Source organism: Scophthalmus maximus, chromosome 2 (assembly GCF_022379125.1).
Source record: "Scophthalmus maximus strain ysfricsl-2021 chromosome 2, ASM2237912v1, whole genome shotgun sequence".
Classification (NCBI taxonomy): domain Eukaryota; kingdom Metazoa; phylum Chordata; class Actinopteri; order Pleuronectiformes; family Scophthalmidae; genus Scophthalmus; species Scophthalmus maximus.
Genome location: NC_061516.1, coordinates 31,034,084 through 31,053,490, shown reverse-complemented (window position 1 = coordinate 31,053,490; position 19,407 = coordinate 31,034,084). Strand labels below are relative to the sequence as shown.

General features: G+C 44.8%; 1 protein-coding gene across 1 annotated transcript in view; it reads right to left on the bottom strand.

The window, feature by feature from the left end:
• Positions 1–19,407, bottom strand: part of net1 (neuroepithelial cell transforming 1) — a 35,158-nt gene that overhangs the window by 15,243 nt on the left and 508 nt on the right. Inside the window, exons 2-3 of the mRNA XM_035626254.2 lie at positions 11,903–11,966; positions 5,888–5,950 (exon numbers count right to left, since the gene is read on the bottom strand). Coding sequence (XP_035482147.1) covers positions 5,888–5,950; positions 11,903–11,966 — 127 coding nt within the window. The remainder of the gene's footprint in view (positions 1–5,887; positions 5,951–11,902; positions 11,967–19,407) is intronic.

Sequence of the window (19,407 nt, the reverse complement as noted above, 5' to 3'; positions counted from 1 at the left end):
TCAGCTCATGTACCTTCCGACGACCTACCAAAAAGCCTCTTGGAGCAATTAGCTCCGCCCAACCGGAAGTCAGCCATTTTGGATTTTACCTTGGCGTAGGTGGCGAACGGAAGGCGACGTACTTTGACGAACTCCTCCTAGGCGGTTATTCGGATCCACCTCAAACTTTAGCAACGCGTAAAGGAGGCCTTCCGGATCAAACGATATCAAAAGATTTACTACACATCGAAAGGCGTGGCCGCGGTGAAGCGTGATTCGCCATGAACAGGAAGTTGCTCCAAATCAAAGGTACATGGTCTAATCTGATCCAAACTTCTCAGGCATGATAACAGTCCCGCCCTCAACACATTTACATGTCATAATTGAACAAAAGTAATAGCGCCCCCTAATGGTAATAGGAAGTTTGAAATTCTTCTTTTACGTCCTGTGCCTCGCAGGTTCAATGGAGAAACCTCAAATTTGGTCAGCGTAGTTGTGAGACGTGGCTGATATTGTACTGTGAAATTTTTGACCATGTGTCAAACGCTGTTGCCATAGTGACGCCCGGTTCGCCATCAAATACCGATACATGTTTGAGGCACTTATGATGCTTTGTTTCTCACGAAACATGGCAGACATGTTCAGAGTGGCAAGTCGATATGTCCGATATGTGTCTTTTGTCAAATTATGTCAAAATGGCTCCATAGCGCCCCCTACAACATTTCAAAGTCATGGCCACCGCCTTTAAATTTGACGTAGATGAACGAAATTCGGTCGGCTAGTGTATCTTCCAACGACCTACAAAAAAGCCTCTTGGAGCAATTAGCTCCGCCCAACCGGAAGTCAGCCATTTTGGATTTTACCTTGGCGTAAGCAGTGAACGGAAGGTGACGCACATTGATGAACTCCTCTTAGGCGGTTATTCGGATCTGCCTCAAACTTTAGCAACGCGTAGAGGAGGCATCCCTGATCAAACGATATCAAAAGATTTAGTCTACATCAAAAGGCGTGGCCGTGGTGAAGCGTGATTCGCCATGCACAGGAAGTTGCTCCAAATCAAAGGTACATGGTCTGATCTGATCCAAACTTCTCAGGCATGATAACAGTCCCACCCTCAACACATCTAAAATGTCATAATCTAACACAAGTCATAGCGCCACCTAATGGTAACAGGTCGTTAGAAATTTGACTTTTACTTCCTCTGCCTGGCAGGTTCACTGGAGAAAATTCAAATTTGGTTGACTTAGTTGTGAGACAAGGCTGATATTGTACTGTGAAAGTTTTGACCGTGTGTCAACCGTGAGTCGACCTTTTTGATGTTTCGACCTGTAGTCTGTCAGTGCCACGAACTGAACCCGCCGGGAAGACGGCATTTTCAAAATGAGGACGCGGGGAAGAGAAATCGGCGCGTCCCGACCGGCCGTCGCGAGACTCGGCGGACGCGTCGAGAGCGGCTGCCGGCGCGTCCCCGACGGCGAGAGTGCGAGGGCCCGATCATCGCTGCTCGCAGCTTTAATTATTATTCTTATTATTCTTATTCAGCATCGTTCACTCATTTTACACCCTGTTCCCATGAACCAAAAGTTATGAAACTTGACACACACGTCATAAACTGCTCCCGCTACTCAGGCCCAGAGGCCCGGCACCGGGTGTGGCCCAGGGGCTTCACAGCGCCCCCTGGAAAAATCAGCGGGTATAGGAAAAAAATTTTTGGAGTATCCTACAAAAATGAAATTTGGGAGGCAGATACATCTTGTCGGGACTGACAAAAAACCTCTTGGCAAAATTTCCTATGACCAACAGGAAGTCGGCCATTTTGTGTCAAAATCCATATTTCACGTGCCATATTTTAATGAACTACTACTACAAATTTCACATGAGCAACTTCAAATTTGTCGTGTGTCATCTGAAGACCCATGGGATGAAACGATATCAAAAGTTTGAGTGTACGTCAGAGCCCCCCGCTGTGACGGCGTGGCGAATATGTGGCGAATTTCGATCCCTCGCCATGAAAACGGAAGTCGCTCGTAATCGAAGGTACATGCTCCGAACGGACCCAAACTTCTCAGGCATGATAACAATCTCGCCCTGAACAGATTGGCATTTCAATATTGGACATAGGTCATAGCGCCACCTACTGGCAACAGGAAGTAACATGTGTGTACACTTTTACGCCCTCTGTCTTATAGGTTGACCACATCATCATCAAATTTGGTCAGCTAAGTTGTAAGAAGTTGCTAACGTGGTACTATGAAATTTGTGACCATATGTCCAACGCTGTCGCCATGGTGACGCCTTGTTCGCCATAAAATACGAATACATATTTGAGGCACTTATGATGCTTTGTGTCTCACGAAACTTGGCAGACATGTTCAGAGTGGCAAGTCGATATGTCCGATATGTGTCTTTTGTCCAATTGTGTCAAAATGGCTCCATAGCGCCCCCTACAACACTTAAAAGTCAATTATCCCACCTTTAAATTTGACGTAGAAGAACCAAATTCGGTGGGCTCATGTACCTCCCGACGAACTACCAAAAAGCCTCTTGGAGCAATTAGCTCCGCCCAACCGGAAGTCCGCCATTTTGATTTTACCTTGGCGTAGGCGGCGAACGGAAGGCGTCGTACTTTCGCGAACTCCTCCTAGGCGATTCATCGTATCCGTCTCAAACTTGGGTAACGCGTAGAGGAGGCCTTCCGGATCAAACGATATCAAAAGATTTAGTCCACATCGAAAGGCGTGGCCGTGGTGAAGCGTGATTCGCCACGAACAGGAAGTTGCTCCAAATCAAAGGTACATGGTCTAATCTGATCCAAACTTCTCAGGCATGATAACAGTCCCGCCCTAAACACATCTACATGTCAATTTTGGACATAAGTCATAGCGCCACCTAATGGTAATAGGAAGTTTGAAATTCTTCTTTTACGTCCTGTGCCTCCCAGGTTCAATGGAGAAACCTCAAATTTGGTCAGCGTAGTTGTGAGACGTGGCTGATATTGTACTGTGAAATTTTTGACCATGTGTCAAACGCTGTTGCCATGGTGACGCCCTGTTCGCCATCAAATACCGATACATGTTTGAGGCACTTATGATGCTTTGTTTCTCACGAAACATGGCAGACATGTTCAGAGTGGCAAGTCGATATGTCCGATATGTGTCTTTTGTCAAATTATGTCAAAATGGCTCCATAGCGCCCCCTACAACATTTCAAAGTCATGGCCCCCGCCTTTAAATTTGACGTAGATGAACGAAATTCGGTCGGCTAGTGTATCTTCCAACGACCTACAAAAAAGCCTCTTGGAGCAATTAGCTCCGCCCAACCGGAAGTCCGCCATTTTGGATTTTACCTTGGCGTAAGCAATGAACGGAAGGCGACGCACATTGATGAACTCCTCTTAGGCGGTTATTCGGATCTGCCTCAAACTTTAGCAACGCGTAGAGGAGGCATCCCTGATCAAACGATATCAAAAGATTTAGTCCACATCGAAAGGCGTGGCCGCGGTGAAGCGTGATTCGCCATGCACAGGAAGTTGCTCCAAATCAAAGGTACATGGTCTAATCTGATCCAAACTTCTCAGGCATGATAACAGTCCCGCCATAAACACATCTGAATGTCAATTTTGGACATAAGTCATAGCGCCACCTAATGGTAATAGGAAGTTTGAAATTCTTCTTTTACGTCCTGTGCCTCGCAGGTTCAATGGAGAAACCTCATATTCGGTCACCGTAGTTGTGAGACGTGGTTGATATTGTACTGTGAAATTTTTGACCATGTGTCAAACGCTGTTGCCATGGTGACGCCCTGTTCGCCATCAAATACCGATACATGTTTGAGGCACTTATGATGCTTTGTTTCTCACGAAACATGGCAGACATGTTCAGAGTGGCAAGACAATATGTCTGATATGTGTCTTTTGTCCAATTGTGTCAAAATGGCTCCATAGCGCCCCCTACAACAATTAAAAGTCAATTCTAACGCCTTTAAATTTGACGTAGAAGAACCAAATTCGGTCGGCTAGTGTATCTTCCAACGACCTACAAAAAAGCCTCTTGGAGCAATTAGCTCCGCCCAACCGGAAGTCAGCCATTTTGGATTTTACCTTGGCGTAAGCAGTGAACGGAAGGCGACGCACTTTGACGAACTCCTCTTAGGCGGTTATTCGGATCTGCCTCAAACTTTAGCAACGCGTAGAGGAGGCGTCCCTGATCAAACAATATCAAAAGATTTAGTCTACATTGAAAGGCGCGGCCGTGGTGAAGCGTGATTCGCCATGCACAGGAAGTTGCTCCAAATCAAAGGTACATGGTCTGATCTGATCCAAACTTCTCAGGCATGATAACAGTCCCACCCTCAACACATCTACAATGTCATAATCTAACACAAGTCATAGCGCCACCTAATGGTAACAGGTCGTTAGAAATTTGACTTTTACTTCCTCTGCCTGGCAGGTTCACTGCAGAAACCTCAAAATTGGTCGACTTAGTTGTGAGACAAGGCTGATATTGTACTGTGAAAGTTTTGACCGTGTGTCAACCGGAAGTCGACCTTTATGATTTTTCGACCTGAAGTCTGTCGGTGCCACGAGCTTAACCCGCCAGGAAGACGGCATTTTCAAAGTGAGGACGCGGGGAAGAGAAATCGGCGCGTCCCGACCGGCCGTCGCGAGACTCGGCGGACGCGTCGAGAGCGGCTGCCGGCGCGTCCCCGACGGCGAGAGTGCGAGGGCCCGATCATCGCTGCTCGCAGCTTTAATTTGATTTGACTTCATTCTGTGAAATGGAACTGAATGCGTGTAGAGTGTGTGGTCTGACATTAAAGAGATATGTGGATCCCATTTACTGGTTTTACACATGGGGTTTGCAGACCACCAGGGGTCTTTGAAGCAGGACTTGTCTTACTAAGAACAGTTTCACTTTCTGCATGGTGGTTTTTTAAAACTTAAAGTTCCCCACCAGTCACGTTTTAAAGTATAGCAATAACACTGTCTACCATCTGAAATGGTACTGGAAACCATCCACTCTCTCTTCCTCATTGAGGAATTCTGAGACTATGGATATTCATGATATGCTAATAACACAGGCCCCGCCCACCACAGCTGTTCGCGCTAGGTTGACCAGTGGAAGAATGTGCGCAACAAGATGGCTAGCGGCGATATTCCGCCATAAAACTTTCACGAACTGCTAATGCTAACGCTAACTGTCTGCTGACACACCTGCCGTCCACTCCTGATGCTAGCTGCTAATGCTAACGCTAACTGTCTGCTGACACACCTGCCGTCCTCTCATGATGCTAACTGCTAATCCTAACTGTCTGCTGACACATCTGCCGTCCTCTCGTGATGCTAACTGCTAATGCTAACTGTCTGCTGACACACCTGCCGTCCACTCATGATGCTAACTGCTAATGCTAACGCTAACTGTCTGCTGACACACCTGCCGTCCTCGCATGATGCTAACTGCTAATGCTAACGCTAACTCTCTGCTGACACACCTGCCGTCCACTCATGATGCTAAGTGCTAATGCTAACGGTAACTGTCTGCCTTTGCTGCACTGGAAGTTCCCGGTTTCTTTGCCTCATATTTGCATATTCGACAGCGATTGCTTTTCTGTATTTGTGACGTATTGAATCTAGCTAGAAGTGCACAGAAATGTCCTCCTGGAGGAGAGGACAGTGAAAACACCAGATACAATTCACTATAGTCAATGTCAGACATTTTAGAGGACAGGAACAGAAGAAAGACACTTTTTTGAGTGGATGGGGACTTCTACAATGCCATAACTAAAAGAAACACGACATTACAAAATTGGTTGTGTTTCATAATAAACAATTGTTTTATAAACCCTGGAAGCCCTGGTCTCTGAATAATCCGACCTGAGGTCAGGGTTCACTGCAGCCATGTGTATTTACCTTGAAGTCCACACTGCAGATGCTGAGCGCGTCGCCGTCATCCTTCTCTCTGCGCTTCCGTTTCTGTGGAAAAGACATGAGTGGTGTCATTAAGGATGTTGATGTCATCAAATGCCGTTACGATGCAGGAGGTGAGGAATCGCGTCCGCTACAGACATTTACACACATAGCAGGAGTCTGGAATACACATGATATCTGTTTGTTGTATTGACTCTCACAGCTGTCTTCATATCGTATCTGCAGGGCAAACACTGAAGCAAACACTTTCAAATTCCTGGGATTTCAATTTTAAAAAACTGAGAGCCCTTGCATAAGTAATATTTAGTGTATTTTCTTTCTTTTCTGATGTAGTACACATCCTTGTCTGGGTGCCGAGGTGAGACTAGCGTAGAAACATTTACAGCCCCCACCGTTGCTGGCTTGTACCTCAGGCCAGTTATGCAGATTTACCCTATAGCTCCATTGTAAAGCTATAATATACACTGCTGTAGGTCCTGCGGAGCACAGGAAAGGGTTAATTAAGCAGCGGGACACTTTAACACCTGCATGCGGACTGTCAGTCAGCGAGAGTCAGTAAGCAGGTGAGAACAGCAGTCTGGCCTGTTGAGGCTGAGGCTCGTAAAAGCCCAGAGGAGCAGAGGTGGCTGATGGGACGACCCCCACGACCTCCCCCCCTGGGCTCAGTTACTGCGCCCCATTAACCATGGAAGCCAGAATGCTTCTGCCTGGACACACAGGTTGTCGAGACCTGATGGACCAGCGAGGTGAGGAGGGACAAAATGGATATATAATGGTCACGGGTGGCTGACAGTGAATGGCTGGAGACAGGTGTGTGTGTGTAATGTGTGTGTGTGTGTGTGTGTGTGTGTGTGTGTGTGTGTGTGTGTGTGTGTGCGTGTGCGTGTGTGTGTGTGCGTGTGTTTGTTTGTGTTGAAGCCCGGCGGGGCATTTCCTCTGCGGGCTAAACTGTTTGTTTTCCCACAACCATAAAAGTTTAAGAGCTATCTGCTTAACAAATTCCACCAAACACTGTTAAATATTTCCCCTGCATGGCGACTTCACAACGAAGAGCATGGTTCAGTTGGCTGCATCTCAATAGGAGTCTGTGAAAAGAGCTGAATAACAAAAGACTGAGTTCATCCACTCAGGAGACTTTCACTCAGACCTGCAGGAGCTGAGCTCAGCAGAGACGTTTCACTGAGGGAGGAATGAACTGAGCTCACAGATTAACTTCAGATAAAGTTACATGTGTTTATACATGATGTATAGACATATACAGAAGATTATACACACACACACACAGAGACACACAGAGACACACACACACACACACACACACACACACACACACACACACACACACACACACACACACATAAATATCATACACATACAAAACACGATAAAATGCACACGGACGGTATACACACAGACACACACACTACAATACATATAGATAAATGTACACACATACACACATAAATTCATTTACACACACACACACAGAATGTAATGATAGAGATAGTAACGTGAATGGACAGTAACACTCAGGTACAGTTCTGCTCAGCATGCGTGCTAAGCGCGAGTGCTCCCTCCAAGTTAAATATTGTCTTAGGCGCAGGTCTTACATGTGAGATAAAAACGACACAAGCGTAATCTCTGTGCAAAAACAGACACGACGGGGGAAAGGGAGAAGAAAATTAGCCATCCTGTCCCTCCCACCTTTGGAAATCCCTCCGTCAGCAGCTCGCAGATGGAATAACACACTCCAAGCAGCGACTTGTTCAAACACACACACACACACACACACACACACACACACACACACACACACACACACACACACACACACACACACACACACACACACACACACACACACACACACACACACACACACACACACAGGCTATAGACGTTTTTCGAGGTTACTTTATTACTCATCTGTGGGAGTGACTGAAAGATTTTCGATGTCACACAAAAGGATAATGCTGTCCACACACAACAGATGCACAAAGACACAGCGCTGATGAAGAGCTGTCACTACACAAGTTTCAACACTTTGAGCTCCACACAATGAGAGCTTTGGCTTTTTCTGCCTTTAGAAAGCAGCCTGCTGAGAGGTGTGTTGCCGGCCACATCTCCTACAATAGCACATAGGTTACAGCCACGGTTCATATTACCATGACATCATGGGTCAGATGTGTGAAGAAAAACCAGATCCATACTACGGCCCGACAACCTGCGTATTCTGACCCGGGCACGTAGATAGGAGAGGTGTTTAGCACGTACAGTCTGGTGAGAAGATGGATACATATTTACTCTGCGGACGGGGTGAGGTGGAGGGAGGAAGAGAGAGAAACTATACAGAGAATGAAACATTTAGGTCTGAAAATCTAATTCAAAAGATGGATGCTTGGTCGGGGGCACGGACACAATCTGTGGAGTGGAGCAGCCTGCGGCCCATGTTCCAAATTGGTTTCATCTTCTGTAGCGACGTGGAAAAGCCACCATCTCATTTTAGTTTGTATTTTCTTACTTTAAGCGAGGACAGCTAAAATCTTGATTTTATTTTAAGGGGCAGTAAGCGATTTTAATCCAATACACTTTTTTGTCAAATTCAGCGAATATCCCCTCGTGTGTATGCGGCAGAACCTTTTTGGTTTTTCGGCTTAGCCCCGGTTCTGTAAATGCAGTCACAGGATTAACAACAAACCATCTTTGTCCAAAAATGTCTTACTGCCCCTTTACAGCACGTGTACCTCGGGTGTCCTGGATCAAACATGATCACTGATCAATGCAGCATTGCAACAAACATTTACGATCAGGTATCAGAAGCCTGTAAAACATCACAGAGAGCTCGTGGAAACGGCTCAGATCTCATTTCGTTCAACACATGTAATCAGTTATCGAGAGGCATGAATCCGAGGTAGTGGACAACTGCAATGCAACAATCAAAGTGCGATTGTATAGCAGAGCAACGGTGCAGCGTGCTGGTTCTCTCTCTGAGAAGGATGAGCGTCCACGTGAGCGCAGCACCGCGGATGCTTTCTGCGTTATCAAGTGTTACTAGATATAACATCCTGCCGTCTATGGAATGCTGAAATGTTCCGATTATCAGCGAGTGAAGGTGTCGGTGTTGGTGGGACTATAATTTTCTGTAGATATGGGCGAGACCTTCCCACAATCATTATCAATGTTTGTGTGAAAATCCAGACGCGACTCAGCCACCGACAGCCACATCAAATCACATCATCTGATTAAAGCCTGAATGCCTCTTCCATCAGACGAGGCCCTCTCGAGGCTGACATCTCTGGCCGTCTGAACTTGTTGCTTGACGAGACAAAAAAAAAGCTCAGAATCTGACTCTCGCCCTCGGTAATTACCTTCACATTCCACCAAAACGGCCGGCTGGTTTGATCTGCTCCACCTTGGCACTGGGCTGGAAATCTGATTCACATTCTTGCCATGACAGAAAGCCCCTGGAGGTCTCGTGCCTGATGGGGGAGTGCTCGCCTCACCTACCTCCAAAGTTCGCCTGGGGGACGCTGCCCCCCCACCTCTACCTGGGCCGTGCTCCAGGCAGCAGTGAAGGAACACAACAACCCCTAACCACTTCAAAGCCTGAAGACCTGGCCAAATTCGAATTTAAAGGCCTGGCAAAACATTCGCGCTCAAAGTGGCGAGAGAGAGGTAGGGCAACGAGGGGCACTGAGACAAAGCCTCGTCCAGGATTCTTTCCCTGCTCGCTGTTTGGTAGATTTATAAGTGACAGATAAATTGGGAGTGAGGAGGGGAGTAGATTGAAAGGGTGACCTAATGAGGTCCACATGGTTTTGGTGGATGAGCTAAGCGTGCCATGTCTGCAAATCAAAGACAGCAGGCTGGCACAAGATAAAGAGCCATTGGCCTTCTCTCGTTGCTTTCATTCCTCCCCCCGGCCTTCAGACGAGGAATGGGTCGTGTTTGAGGCAGCTGTAAACCCCGGAATGCGCACACACACACACACACACACTCGCCATGTTGCTCGCCGTCTAATCTGTACGCTGTTTTCAGTTATGCTCATTTCATTTAAAGGCCGACTGTAAACCACGAGCAGGCAAGTCTATTAGAGGCGGCAGCCCTTTGAAGGTCATTATGTTCCTCTGTTAAGGGCGGAATAAGAAATCTGAGCAGGCAGAATTTGGTCTCTGGCTACAAGAGACAGACCCTGGTTCAGCTCGGAAGCAGCCACACAGAAATCACAGTCTATGAGTGAGGTAGTAGATGTAAATACACGCTAGTTACACAAAGCATAGAGGCCAGGGGACATATTCATAAAACATTTGAACAGATTCAGAAAACTGGGACAGGCATGACTGCTACTCGCTGGGAGCGAGACCTGGCTCCTCTGTGCTCGACACACACAGAGAAGGCCTGACTGCACACGGGCGAAGATGAGAGAGGCAAGCTCGGAACAGATCACCATCATCTTGATTCCATCGGAAATGGAAGCAAAGAGTAGTTTACTCCACAATGCGAAGGAACCTAAAACCTCCAAGCTTCTGGAACCAGCAGAAACAGTTTGTCAATGCCTACACTAAGACTCCTACGTTCTTGGTCTCGGAGGATTTCACAAAGATTTCCGTGCAGAAAGTAGATCCCGGGTCCATGAAAAGTTAGAGGCAGTTCAGAGAACTCTCAGGTTACTGAGACCTGCTCACATGTAGTGACATTGTGCAGGTCATGTGCCTCATTGCATCAGTGTTATGCAAAAATACGACAAAGCTTAACTTTCAAAACCATATTCTGAGGACGGACATGTTGTACCAATCTTACAACACAGCTCCATATTTTCTGGTTTCTTTGCTCCTCTGTGGCAGTAAACAAAATGTCTTTGGTGTGTGGACAAAAAAAAACATCGTCTTGAGGTTTGGGAATGACGATGGAGATTTTTCACAATTTTATGGTCTTCACAACTAACAAGTTTTACAGATTAATCAATAATGAAAATAATCATTAGTTTCAGCCCTAGAATATTGATGTATGTATATGTTCACTTACAGGCTGAGCTCACCTGTCAAACGTAGTGGGGAAGTTCACTCATGAAAGATGATGTCATCCACAGCTACAGAGTCGACCCCACCCCCTCTACTAGCCTAGGACTGTGTAACTTCAAACTGCAGTTAGCTGTGAAAAGCCTCAGTGGTAACACATAATCCTTTGAGAATACAACCCTGGTCCTGGATGGACCAGATTCTGTACAGTGACTTTCAAACCAATAAAATCACAGCTCACAATATCTTGAAATGTCACAGACCATCAAACCCTATGCCACATTTAATACAACCTTTTCCGCTCTGTTTGTGTATCAACCATTGTCACCTTTTCTTCTTGAATTAGCATATTTTCCTCTTCACGCAGTGATTGAATATGTACATGACATGAGGACATCAGTACCACATTTACCTCCCATCTTTTCCCCGTGTTTTAATTAAAAGCCAGTCAATGATGTGGTTGCCATGTGACTGCTTCCTTCTTTTGCATCCCTATACAGCAAATTGAAGAAGTCATTCCTAATCACCCATAAAAAAACATTTCCACTGTGTCAAACTCTTTCTTTTTTAATGTTTAGGATAATGCTCAATATGTGTAAAGTGTAAATAGTGGTTTGTCTGGGTGCGAGTAGCTGCGGCCCACCGAGGAGCAGCCTTTCATCGCCGTGACAGTGAACAGCGGTACCGTTTCCTGGACTCTGAGGCCAGACTAAAAGGCAGAAGACATTGTTATGATGGGAAGCGGTGCTCAAAGTGTGAGCTCCCAGTCTGCAGGACAGAAGTCTGCCAGAGGACAGCTCAGAGACATGTGCAGATGTTTATAAAATTGTACACAACGTGCATGCACTGTATATTACATGTGAAGTAATTAAGCAGGTATATCATGTTCTTTCTTGGCAATGGGCCCACCATGTTCAGGTTTTTTTTTTTACCCCTCTGCTGTAGGTTATTTTGATTGGAAAATGAGGCGTGCACTTACCAGACTGAAGTCCCATTGTGGTACCGGGGTGAGGAAGGTGAAGGAGCTTCCTCTTCGCAGTGACCTGTGTGACGACAAATATAAAGGGCATCACAAAGGGCTTGTTCATCATGGCTTCTTACTCTCATTTCAAGAGTGGCCCCACTGTCGCTTCATGAGGTCATCATTACCAGATCAACCAGATCAAACTGGTGGTGCCCTGAGAAAACCTCCACGTCCCATTACCTACCACAGCCTCAGCATGGTGAGGTCTCAGCGCCGTCCTCCAACCCAGATCAGGACGGACAGAGAAGAATGCACCGAGTCACAGAGGAGAGGCGGACATGACCCGGTCTACTTCCTCAAAGAAGCCACATCAACCACTGAGCCGTCCTGAGACCCAAGACCCCTGTGACATTTGAATCTGGGGGGGGGGGTCCCTTATACTCCTCCTCCCTCCCAAAGATTAGGACGGCGCCCAGATGTCTTTTTTCTGGTGGGATATTCTGAAAAGGGAGAGGTTTGCCTTTTTTGGAACTACAAAGTGGGATTGTTTAGACAACACACTGCCCCCCACCCCACCCCGATTCAGCCATGCCTACTGTACATCTTGTCAAACACCTTAACCTCAACCTGTGTGATTATGAGACGTATGACGACGAGGCCGAGCCTGTTGCACAACACGTCATGCTCAGTGAATGGACGGTCATACACGGAGAAGAGAGGCATCGAAGCAGCGCCCCTGATCTGTCTTGTACCAACAATAAACTGGATATTTACTGAAGCACCTTTACACACTTGATGAAATACGTTCGATGAGAAGTGTGCCTCAGACTGCCATGCATGGCCTAGAAGCTGTGCAACAAGTAAATGCATTACAAACGCTCTGTTCTGCAGAGGTCCCCCTGCATCCTGTCACATTTATGCTAGAGGCTTTGGTGATAACGACATTGACTCGTGACCTATTTACAACAACACGAGAACAAAAGATTTTACTGCCAATAGCTGCGAAAGACTATTTCTAATAAATACCAAGTACTACACCATAATTGAAATCATCTGAAAATTCAAACTACAGATGAAATGTTGAGACATTGTTGAGCAATGTTTAAATGTTTAATCGCACAGCGAAGGCTCATCTTCAGCAGACATGACATAAGCCCATCTGGGACGTGATGGTAAGTGTTACAGTAACTGTAAATGATAGTTTATAAGATGGAAGATTCCTGTCTGGGGGGGTCCTAAAAAATCACGAGCATCCGGAGAATGCTGAGCTGCTCAGAAACACTTGTTCTGCGTGTGTGTCCGGCAAGTGCTGCTCGTAAGGCTGAGCCATTCCAGTCATGACTGCCGCTCTGCTCGTGTTGCTTCAGGTGGCGCTCGTCCAGTTACACAGCAACTGTCCCACAGTCAGCACTGCAACCCCCCAACACGGCTCAGTGGTGGGCTGACCATCACTTACCATAAGTCACTCTGATTTAGGCCAGGGGGCTTTACATCTTGAAATGATCGCGGATGAGCACTGAGCCTCGTCCGTGTTAACACACCTGACATGTGACCACTCACGTACACGGAGCATGTGCGTGTCAACGTAAACAGGAAGCAGTCGATTACTTTGTTACAGAGAAAGACTACAAACGAGAATCAACAATGGTGAAAAGTAAGACCAGGGACTTCTTTTCTTGGCCCGGCGACAAGGTGGAACAAGTGCCCAAATGAAGTGCTGACGACGTTTTGCATTCACCGCTGGTAGTCGAGTCGTGACTGGTCAACCGGTCTTTGTTTCTAAACTTCTGCTTTTAGGAACTCGAAAACTCCAGAGAAGTCTGGAAAATTGAGGATGTAGCCTCGGCCGTTTCATATGAAAATGGATGCAAACTGTTAATCGTTTGGTTCATTTAAAAGGTGACATCTTCAAGTTCAGTCCACAACCTAAATGTATCCTAAATAAAAAAAAAGAGAATCACAGTTGACAGTAACGTAAGACGAGGAAAGCAGCTAATCCTCACAGGAAATTAGAACTTGTTGCTTGTTATCAATATGCTCACTATGTAAAGTGCCTTGAGACAATGTCTGTTGTGAAATGGCGCTATACAATTAATATAGAATTGAATTGAATCATAAAACTTGTATATAGAGAGGGGAAAACGGGGCCTATTTTTTTGTGTTTTCTTTATTCTGGAATCGCATTAAAAGTACCACAATATTGTTGCGTTGTAAAAGAAACAAAAGAAGTAGAGAGAAGTATAATCTGCACAGCTGGTCAGTGTGACGCGAGGTGCATCTGGCTTGGAAATTCACAGATATGGATGGACACAGAACACATGGGTCGGACCCCCAACATCACACGGAATGGTGTACAAGCGATCTCCGGTGACTAGATAAGTTCTCCTCAGAGCAGAAGCATCTGACTCTGCTGTGGCTGTTTGAGGTGATGTCACAACCAGCGACACTGATGAGAGAGAGAAGGAGCGCAGACCGGTCCAGTGGGCTGAACCCATCCTGTCGGACCACCCACGTGCTCCTGTAAGGTGTTTTGGATAAACAGCATGTGTTGTGGGAGGACAACAGCAGCTAAAGAGGGAAGGACAATGTGAAGCCCCCTGGGTGTCCTGGGGGCAAGTTAGGGGTCAAAGGTCACTGCAGGTGTTGTGCTGACGCCCCTGGAAAAATCTTTGCAGACTCAAAATGTGAGTCTGCAAATTTCTACAGGAGGAAACACGCTGCTGATTTAATCTGCAAGGATCCTTTGATCAAAACTTCTACAGTCGATTGATCACTGAAGTTGTTTTGTCAGCTCTTGAAGCTACAGTGTAATATTTAGAAGAACATATTCACAGAAATGGAATATATTGTCCATTAATATGGGTTTATATGTTTTTTCATCTACTTTGAATGAGTTACATATTCTTACATGAGCTGGACCCGACTGCTGCGTCGTGATGAATACGGTTGCTGCACAAAATGCTCCAGTTGAATTTCAGAGGCTGCCGGAAACCGCCAATGGAATCAGCGGCGCGCCACGATAGTGTGCCCTGTCGGGTGCTCAGTTGGTTGCGGTTTGCAATTTCACCACCAGATGCCGCCAGAAAATTAGGAAAAAATACACACTGGGGCTCTAAACAGATGAATCTCATGCAGTACAGTAGGTTTTGGTTAGAACCCTACCAATATATCTGTTGTATCTGTTGTGATATGAGCCTATTGGTGTCGGCATTTATGTTTGTTGATACATGCCAATATGAAAACTTTTATTTGACTGAATAGACAACGCGGAAAAGATGGTGGATTATGATTGTTTTCTTAATTCAGGCTCTATATATTTGGGTGGGTTTTTTTTTTAATTTAAAGTTATTTATGATGACCTTTAAGGTTAAAGTGTAAAATTTCACGTCTCAATTACATTTCTTAGTCATGATGACTCATGAGGGTTTGATAGTGACATCTTAGGAATCATTTTCCAACACACGCACGCACGCACGTACACACCGCAATCTTACAGTTTACACTATAAAGCATCTGTCGAGCAGATTTCACAAAAACTACGATAGTTGTCAACAAAGGTTCTTTTGAATTCAGTGGGCCTTTTTCCAGATGACATATGTGAGACGACACAGCAGCGAAAGCTCAGGTACAAATGATAAAGACGATACGCTGCCCGAGTGCTGGCTAACTTGTTGCATCATACTGGGACACAGGTTGTTATTGTGCTTTACTTACAAGTCAAAAGTCCCAAAGGGGCCTACTGTATGTGGCTCCACTAACAAAGAGGAGTAGACTGTAGATTCTGTGTGGTAATGAACTTTTGTCTATAGCAGTAATATTGCATATCAAATCAAAATGAAGTTGTAAAAATGGATTTGTTCCCTTCATTTGAACCCTCAAATGGTTTTGCTTTCAGGCAGTTCAGCCTTTTTCCAAGGTGCGGCTGTTTGCCTCCGTGTGTGAACTTCTGTGAAGGTGAAAACACACTACCATGTAACGCAGTGGTTACATGGTGTGACTCTCACGTGGACTTTTCCCCGTGAGAACGGTAGAAGATGAAAAGGTCCAGCGTTGGCCTGGTTGCAGGTGAGATCACGGGCCTGCAGGTTCAGTCGTTTAAAACCGGCATAAGTGGATACGTCAACAGTTCTGTCCTCTTTCAAAGGGAGAAACCCAATCCCTGCCTCCTCTCTGGAAACTGCCCGTGGACAGATGAGCAACACGTAAACATCTGAAAGTAGAGAATCACACCTCTGGAATATCTGGCAGATTTTAGTACTCACTTAATGTGTGAAGTGATCATCTCATGAATATTTCATGAGATGCGTTTCTCCTATAGGCATGAAGTATGAAATATCGCACAGTTCTTACCATTTGTACAGGACCATCATTGGCCGTTAATAATCGGCCGATAAGATCCTTTCACAGACATTTTACTGTCGATGTTTTTTGTTTGCGGATATGAAAACTTTTATTTTACAGAATAAACAATGCAGAAAAGATGTGAATTATTGTTTATTTCCTCAATTAAAGTTCTGTATATATGGTTGCATTAAGGGTTTTCTATTTGATTTATAAAAAGTTAATGGTTACACTGTAAAATATCAAGACTCAATTACATTTCTTTGTCACAAGAGTTTGATAACGACATCATGGGATTGGTTGACCATTTTTCAATATATATACATACCGGTCAATATTCTGGTATTGGTTTTTTTTTTCTTTCGTATCCTTATTGGCATCAGGCCAAAAAAAAATCCATATCGGCCGGGCTCTGATTATGTCAGCACAAAAATGTATTTATCTGAGGTGTAATTTTCATAACTTCAGAAATCAATGGAGCAGGTTAATCTCTCAAAAAATGTTACAAGCACAAACGCAACCAATACACAAACAAATCAAAATGTTTGACAAAATACCCTGGTCATATGAGGGCGCCAACTTCAAAGAGATACAAACATAACTGACTGAGCTGCAACTTGGTCCTGTACACTCATCTGGTAAGTCAGATTTTATCATTGAGTTTATATTGTCTTTTTCTATTTATGTTCAATATAATATTAATATATCGGCCGATATTAGCCTTTCACAGACATTTTAAGACCCCGACCGATATTATCGGCCAGCAGATTTGAGCCTTTAAAAGTGCATTTATGTTTACATTTCATGTCAAATGATATGTTATAAGTTCTATACATTTGGTTGTATTTGTATTCTCAATTTATAGTTATTTATGAAAAAGTTCTTGGTTAAACTAAAATATCAAGCCTCAATTTCATGTCTTTGTCATAAAGGTTTGATAACGACATTTTAGGAATCACTGACAGATTCTTAAAAAAAGTATATATCGGCCGATGTATAGGTATCGGCAATCTTGTACTCCCAAATATCGATATCGGCACTGGCCCCAAAAAATCCATATCGGTCGGGCTCTAACAGTAATCTGTGTCCCCAGAAGCCTATAAAGAAATCCCCAGCTCTGATACTAAGGTGGTGTAAAGCTCCACTGACGCACACTAACACAGATCCAGTATCACAACAGTATTGCTGCTGTCAAGAGAAGAAGTTTAAAAAATCCCAAGGGAAACACTGCCTGGTCTTGTTTCCCATACAGTGAGTGAGCTACCCTGAAAGCTGATAACGCCTGCGTGCGTGAGAGACTTTTTCAAACACGATTGACATCACCAAACATTCCTCACGGCCACAAAGCCAGGGGACAAAGGTCGCATCCCCTCCTGTACCTGCTCGGATGTGTGAAGGGAAGTGAACTGTACCCTGTGACTCAGTGGATTAGCATCCCACTCGGCCCTGCCTGTGTTTGTCGAAGCCGGCTAGTGCTGCAACTCGACGTGCACGCTTTCTGACCCACCTGCACGCACACGTCCTGCTGATATTCTCTCCACGCTGCGTGTTCATACTGTTGTTATATGAGGTGTTAGATGAAGTGAAGGTTCCAACGTTTCTGAGGCAAAACCCCCACACCTTGCAACATTCATACAACACACCTCACATGGCTCTGCCCTTCCAACGTGATGTCTCCACCGCGCCGCTTCACATGGACACTGAACTCACCACGCCGGGTTCACAGACTTCCAACCAACATGATTTATTTCTGTCGGTCGAATTCTGCACGTGCTTTGGCAACGAGACCGCTCGATATTAAAAACACCCGCTGCCAGCGTGGTACATCAGTGCCAGCCTCACACGGGAAATCAAGCCTTATTTTCTCTTTCGCTCAACATTTATGACCCCCCCCCCCCCCCCCATAAATCTCGTTATTGAGGTCAAATATGAGGGTGATGTTCTTTCCATGTTTGTCGGCGCAGCCAGCTGGGCACCGGGCGAGGCCGGGACACTTTGGCAACACGGCATGGAAAGCCACTCAAACTTAAATGCTCCGAGAGCTTTGTTATCCAGAAACATGTTGATTATTACTATGAAGTTAGCCAACAGTCTGAGAATTCTACCAGAAAACTCTCATTTTACAGGTTTAAATGAGACCCGGGGCCCAGCGTGGAAACCCTGGTCACATGTAATGACCAAAACATTGACCGAGGGAGAAAATGTTTGTTTGTCTTGGATTGGAAGCTATTTTTTAAAGTTGAGTAAAGAGTCAAATGTTGTATATAGAAGTTGGAAAAACACGGGGATTTATGATTATGAGCACTGCCATGGTAATTTCTTTCCATAAATAGAGATGCACCAATAAAATGCTCATTGGCTAATAAATATCAGCTTCAACAATATTTGATCAGACAAATACTAAAACCATGGCGCTGATTTTCAAAGTGACATTGTTTGAGTCGTGTTTTTACCCAAAACATGGCGTCCCGTGTGACTAACATAAAACGAGAGCCACAAGTCTCTTTGTGCATTTAAATAAGTTATTGATTTCTCTGATTATTCCTCCTCCTGTTATTGGCTGTATTCTTATTCGGTACTGAATTCAATTTTAAAAACGCTACGAGACTTCAACACTCCGCCCTAGGTCATATCATAAATAGGTAGCTCCAGAGTTGGAGTACTCTGAAGTACAATATTGTTTTAGTACATGCTGGGTGTTGGAAGGATATGAAAACATATAATGAGTTTCATGCACATGTATGTTTATGCTCTAAGATAGGGAAAAGGTGAACTTATTCTTTATCATAATCATCCAAATAGTTAACCCCCTTCTTTATTAACCACCTATTCACGATGTGCTTTGTTTATCTGCCTTATTATCCACATACACTTGTATTAAGACTTAGAAACACAGTGTCCTCAGCTGATGACGACAGGATGAAGACCTGAATGATAAAAGACACGAGGCCAAAAGGCTGCGGTGACACAAATAAATGACAAGTAGAATTTAGATTTTAAATTGCCGATGGTTTCTTTCTACTAGTTTCCCAGTAGTCTAACATTGAACTCTGGATCACTGACTTATTTTAATATTTTAACAATGTTTTAGTTTTTCTATTAATTAATAGAGCCTATAATATCTATTCATCGTGTCTGCATTGCACATAAGATATGCACAATCCACTTCTGACTGTTTA